This window comes from Nicotiana sylvestris, chromosome 6 (genome assembly GCF_000393655.2).
Source record: "Nicotiana sylvestris chromosome 6, ASM39365v2, whole genome shotgun sequence".
NCBI classification, from domain to species: domain Eukaryota; kingdom Viridiplantae; phylum Streptophyta; class Magnoliopsida; order Solanales; family Solanaceae; genus Nicotiana; species Nicotiana sylvestris.
Genome location: NC_091062.1, coordinates 138932966 through 138939574, shown reverse-complemented (window position 1 = coordinate 138939574; position 6609 = coordinate 138932966). Strand labels below are relative to the sequence as shown.

Here is a 6609-nt window from a genome sequence, read left to right as displayed (position 1 = left end):
CTTCTGCTGAATCTTATCTTAAAAATTGAAAGAAATCATGATTTCAATCACGAGAAGCTATATTCACGAACATGAACTGCAATAGTTTAATTGAGAAGCGTAATTTCTAATTTCATTAATTAGTTCAGTTTTCTAGAGTTTGATTTCGAGATAGAAGATGGAAAAGAATGAAGAAGAAATTGGCTTTATCCAGTGGTTATATTCTTTGGAATTTTGACGTTGTTCTTATAGAATCTGACAAATTCACATATCGAATCAAATATATGAAATTTAAAGTGCTCCACAGGAAACACGGGAGGAGGTACAGTATTTTATTTCTACTATATCATCGACAATAGTCATAATGTGATAAGTAAATTTCACTAACCTCTCAATTCTTTGAGTTTATGAGAACACTTCTTTCATCTCTTGAATAGGAAAAAGAACCCTCCTTGACCTCAAAGTCAAGACCCATCCTTGCCAAAATTACCCAATGACCCTCAAATATTCGGATTCTATCATTTTCTTTTCCTAGTAATTAAGGAGAATAATAGTATGGTAGTATACAACTTGTAATGTCATGCTTGTCTTTTTCCTCCTTTAGCTTTCATTTGAACTTCAAAATCTCGTTTTTCTATTAGTATAGGATCTTTTTTTGTTAAGAGTTAAAAAAATTGTATACCTGAACTTCAAAAGAGACCACACAACAACGGAATGGAACCTCCTCCCTCCCCCATTACCCTCTAGTCACACTTCAGAGCTTGAATTGCAAATAATATCGACTCATATAGAAGAAAAGGTTCTCTATTATAACAGATTCGTTGACGCTAGAGTCCACCTGTTGACCTATTCAACAGCGGAGCTAAAAACAGTCTAAACAGAAAACAATGAAGCAATTGAATTCGTGAAAACTGAAGAGAACAAAAATGTTTTTCAAGTTCGTTCATATTCTACATATACAAGCCTCAGTGAAGGAGAAGTCTGAGAAAAGACCTTGTCAATACATGATTGTTCGTAGTGGTGGACAATGACGAACAGTTTCCTTCCATAACTAGCTTGCTGCGTATAAATTGGTCAAACAACACTAAATGCCGACTGTAGAGTAGAGGAGAATCGAGAAGTAAGAGTCTGGGTTGCAAATGCTTGGAGCTGCTTCTTAGCATCTGGATTTCAGAAAAAAATTCTATGAAGATTAACAAGTAAAGGCATATTGGAAAACAAAATAGGAAAAGGGAATAGTAAATTGACATCAGATAACAAGAAGTACCAAAAACAAAAATGAAAAAACTGAAACAAGCAGGGCAAGATAGAAAACAATCCAAGATACACAAACTAATGAGGGAACCCAACAAAATCTAGCGTCATATTATATTCTTGCATGACAGTAGGAACACCCAAACAAAGTAAAACTCCAGCAGTAATGATATTGTTAGGCGCAGAATCTACAGAAGTTACAGTAAGCACGCACCTTTGCGACATCTAGTAAAACCAACAATATTTGCGACGCTGAGAGTCAAGCAAACTCCAACAACGAGAAGATAGTCAGCTTGGAATCTAATGAGGGAGAATATCGCGAGAAAGAACCAAGCAACAGCCTACAACAAAGTACATATCAGGTGCAACACATCAATGGATAACTACATCACTTTGCAAAATAAGGTACAGCTAAAAACCAAAAATAAGCCCTATAACATATGCTACAATATGCTTTTGAAATTTGAATTCTGGAATAATAAAAGCTGAAAACAGAAAACAAGAAGCCAATGTGTGAACGGCCATCGTTTATATCCAAACTTATTTTTTTGCCGATTTTTCTTGAATTCTTCTGATTATTCAATACACGTGCTCAATTTGTTTATGTTGAACTTTAGAATAAGCAGTCAGTGCGCTAGAGTCTTCACTTACTGTTAGGTACAAAGTCCACCAGAACAGCCAGGAATCCTTCTTGTTCATGCGAGCCATTGACTGAAAGGAAAGTGAAGGACAAAGGTATGTCCCAGCCAATAAAAAGTTAATCAATCAATAAGACTAAATGCGCGAGTACTTCTAAAATAAACCTATGTCTGAAGGTCAAGAAGTCTGCCAAGGAACCTGAGACTAGATTACGCACCTCTTGATCAAGGCACTCAAATCTCCACACACTCTCGCCATTATCATCTATTTCATTCCACCATCTTAAACCCACCAGGATACGCCCACTCACATTCTTAACCACCCAAAAGTCAAGAGCAGCTAAAAGAACAGTTATCACAAAGATGATAACAAAACTATCAACAAATAGAGCTGACAGAATATAAAACGCTAGTGCTGCTGCCTGTCAATGCAAAGGAAATGTGTTAAGTAAATACAATTTATAAGACATTAAAATAAGAAGAAGACTATAATAAGCTGCACCTTGAAGAGCACATGAAAAAAGCATATCTGTGGGTGCGCATAGTCCTCCCCTGCAGGCTGAAAAAGAACGTGATAGTGTAATTAGCATTATGACAGAAAAGATCAACATTTTCTATGTGCTTCCGTCCTTTCCTTGCGCCGGAGAGTGTTTAGGGTGTAAGAGGTAGAGCAACAACGGTAGAAAAGAAAAAAACAAGGACAGAGGGTTATCAAAAATAAGTAACAGAGGAAAGTAAAGTAACCAGAGCCACAAGCTCCTCTAAGCTATGAGTACCATGTATTAATAAATTAACCCTTTTCACCTACATTGCTTCTCCTAGATCATCTTATGTTAAAGGTAGTGGAATTAGCATTATGACAGAAAAGATCAGCATTTGCTATGTGCTTCCCTCCATTCCTTGCGCGTAGAGTGTTTAGGGTGTAAGAGCTAGAGCAACGAGGGTAGTAAAAGAAAGAATACAAGGAGGGAGAGTTATCTTAAATACTCCAAGTAAGAGAGGAAAGTAAAGTAACCAGAGGCACAAGCTCCCCTAAGCTATGAGTACTATGTATTAATAAATTAACCTCTTTTCACCTACATTGCTTCTCCTAGATCATCTATTGCCCTTCCCATGCGGAGGATGAGCAAACCAGAATGACCTCAAAAATTACGACAACAACAACAACACAACTCAATCTGGCGGAAGTTGGGATTGGCTATACAGATCTGTTTCACAATTCACAGTTTCGCTACATTCAGATATTAGGAGTTTAATTGATAGCTGGCAAGGGCAAAAGATATCAAAGTCCCAAAAGCAGCTTTGGAGGACCATTCCCCTATGCATTTTCTGGACCATTTGGGCAGAAAGAAACAGTGTCTGTTTTGAGAATAAAAAGAACAATATTGCTAGTCTCAAAAAATTTTGTCTGCATAATCTTTTTTTTTTTTTTTTGGTGTAATAGGTGTTTATTAGATAGTATGGATCAGTATCTGGAATTTTTGGATTTGTTGGGAAAGATGTAATAGAGTGCTCTCTGTAGGTGCTGTCTGCCCTGTTTCGTACTCTTTGTGTACCTTCTTGGTACACTTTTTATTAATAATACTTTACCTCATAAAAAATAAAAAAAAAACTACATACAGACGAAATTCATTCCAATATTCAATAGTCCAGGATTATCTAACACTAGAATTCTCTATATTTTCTACTACTGACATACGAGTATCTGAACAAAGAAAAAACCTAAACGTTGGACCTAATGTAAGTATATCAACATGACTAAGTTTTGATTCCAACTAGCTAGTATCTCCTATATGGATCTTTTGCTTCCATCATGTCTATTTTACTCTAAAGTCTACATGAATTTCAAGAGATTATGCCTTTTGAGACAACTTTCATCCATGTGATTTTAGGCCTACTTCTTCCCCTTTTAAAAGCTTCAACCGGCACATTTGGAATCTACATAGAACACTACCAAACCATCTCAAGCAACCTCTTTAACTATATCCTCTATGTGTGCTAGTTATACCTCTTACGACACCAAACTAAAACTTAACCACACCGATCACGTAGATAACATTGTATAGTGGGACTTACTTGACATCCAAAATTAATAGCATATCTAGATGTTTCAATTTCAAAGTCGCATCAATATACACACACAACAATATCTTTTACACAAAACAATCACTAAGCTTCATTCCCAAACTAATATGATCGGCTATACAAGTCTTGCACATATATTTTGCAATAACTGAGTCCCTCTCATTTCAATTTTTTTTTTTTGGGTTTTCTAAAGCAAATTAGGAGTTCCAATATTTGATAATTTATCATATTATCACCTTTTTTTTATTGTTATCATATTATCACTTTTTTAAAATACATAAATCTACCGCAATCTCCCTCCTTTATCTGGATGTGAAACCGGCCATGCGAAGCTCACATGTTACTTGAGAATAGAACAAAGCAGGAAGATTAAGCCGTCTCCCGAAAAGAGATGCAGCTATGTTAAAAAGACAATTAATGTTTAGTATTAAAAATGCCATCTTCCGACTTTCTATGCCCACTCATTTCGATTAACGCCTGCATCATCCATACATAAAATTTTGATATAGGATATCGTATCAACAGTAAGAACTTCTTATTGAAACTTAAACATTGGAAATATTAATGATTTACGGGTGGAATCAAATATGCAGTACTTATAGACACCAAAAAATAGCATATTCAAACTATCAGAAAGTCTATAGACGCCAAAAATAGCATATTCAAATTATCATAAAGTTATTGACGCCTACAATTGCATAATTAGCACCCTGGAAATTCCTATTGTTTGAGTATATAAAAAAAAATTGAAATATAATCCAAGTGGTACAGTTCAAAGTTGCACCAACAAACTAACAATACGGCTGCACGAATCAAATTAACCAAAATCTATATACTGGGATACTTCAGCCTATTAACAATGAAGTATATACAAATAAATCTGGCATGAGTTAAGCCAACCAACATCCTTTTATTTCACCACATTTTTTATTTATCTCTCACTGCAGCAGAACAAAAGCTTCTTTTTCCATCATTATACGCAGTCAACTACTTATCTCGGTCTAATTTGTCTAAAACCCACCAAACTTACATCTCATCCTAAAACTTACTGACACACACACACCCACAGAGAGAGAGAGAGAGAGAGAGAGAGAGAGAGAGAGAGAGAGAGAGAACAAAGCAAAAGGAAACACTTTCCAAAGACACAAGCTGCTCTAAAAAATGCATTAATGTTGGATATAGTGACAGATACAGATGATTGAAAATATATTTAGTTATCTTTTCAGTACTTAGGCCATATTTTGAACTGAACATGTCAATGATCACTTCTAATTCCACATGACCTTTAATACCTTTTCAACCAAAATCTTCTAGGAGAAAAATGATACATGTGCGCTAGCACAAAATAAAAGGTCACTCCACCAGCTGATCCAGTGTAGAAAATATATGTCGAGAGAACATAGTCTATAATCTCTAAGTAGATCAATCTAGGGGATATCTTGAAATAGTCCTATGGTCATAACTATATTATATATGACATCTGAGACCAAAGTAGCAGGTTAAACTCACTTTGCCTGCTTGTAATACTCACTAAGACCTTGAACATAAAAGAGTAATAGGACAGCTTAATGTGCTACAATAAGATTTAGATAAGAAATGATGAAATGGGTATCCTTCTATATTTATTAATCCATTTATATTGGTTTACCGGCCGTTAAGGGAATGTGTACTTCTATACCAGTTTGGTGTTAAGCACACCTTCTTTATCACTTTCACTTTTATTTTATTTTGGTATGAGGATGATATGAATTGAGCTTAGAGAAAGAATTAAGGATTCATACAGCCGATGCCAACTTGTTTCGGACTGAGGCGCACTTCTTGTTGTTGTTATTGTTGTTATTAGCAGCCTATGATATGCAGGAGTAATATTTCACAATTCTTCTGGACAATTTATTTTTACCGATTATTTCCCCTAATTTGCAGTACTACTTCATCAATAAGGACAAATTTTATATCTTCCAGATCGATAATACAATTCAAGGATGGAATTCACTAGAGTGAGAATTTTCAATTCCCAAACAGATCGAAAGACAAAAGGAAAAAAAAGAGAGTAAATCAACAGATCAATTAATCTTCATTGAATAATTACGAGCTCAATCAAAACCCTAGACTCAATGCAATGATTTCAAGTATTATTTGATAATGATACATGATTGTAAATTAGGTGGAAAAAAAGAAACAAATAATGAAAACAATGAAACTTACTGGGTTAAAATCCATATCGAATATTCAAATCCAATGCCCTTGGGATTTCGCCTGATCTCTGAAAATGGTTTGCGTTTTCTCTCTCTAAAATTGGTGCAACAACTCCAGGGATTTGTTCAATACGCTCATTTTGTTCCTTAAGCTGTTTCTGCAAGGTTAGTACTAAATTTTGCAAATACGAATTATTTAAATTACCTGGTCCCCCTTCTTGTGGTTCACTGGGGGTTGCTCCGTTTCCAGAATTATCAAGACCAGAACGGGGGTTCTCCAATGTATTATTATTAGGAGTTGGTGTAGGTGGCGCAGCAGGCAATCGACTAACAAGTGCCTGAAGAGCTTTGCCGACCTGTGCATCAATTAGCTTTTGCAAAGCTTCAGTTGTAACTCCTTCAAAATGTTCAGATTGCTCTTGTTGATCAGCACGGGATTCAGTAACAGGAGTGCCTTC

At 35.5% G+C, this 6609-nt stretch overlaps 1 protein-coding gene across 1 annotated transcript; it reads right to left on the bottom strand.

Annotated features, from left to right (window-relative positions):
* Positions 1 to 745: 745 nt before the first annotated feature.
* LOC104244317 (Golgi apparatus membrane protein-like protein ECHIDNA) lies at positions 746 to 6272 on the bottom strand. Its single transcript, XM_009799722.2, has 6 exons — positions 6162 to 6272; positions 2374 to 2430; positions 2090 to 2293; positions 1885 to 1944; positions 1448 to 1574; positions 746 to 1142 (listed from the first exon to the last, which is right to left on the bottom strand). The coding sequence occupies exons 1-6, from the start codon at positions 6174 to 6176 to the stop codon at positions 1054 to 1056; spliced, it is 552 nt and encodes a 183-aa protein (XP_009798024.1). The 5' UTR covers positions 6177 to 6272; the 3' UTR covers positions 746 to 1053.
* Positions 6273 to 6609: the final 337 nt, after the last annotated feature.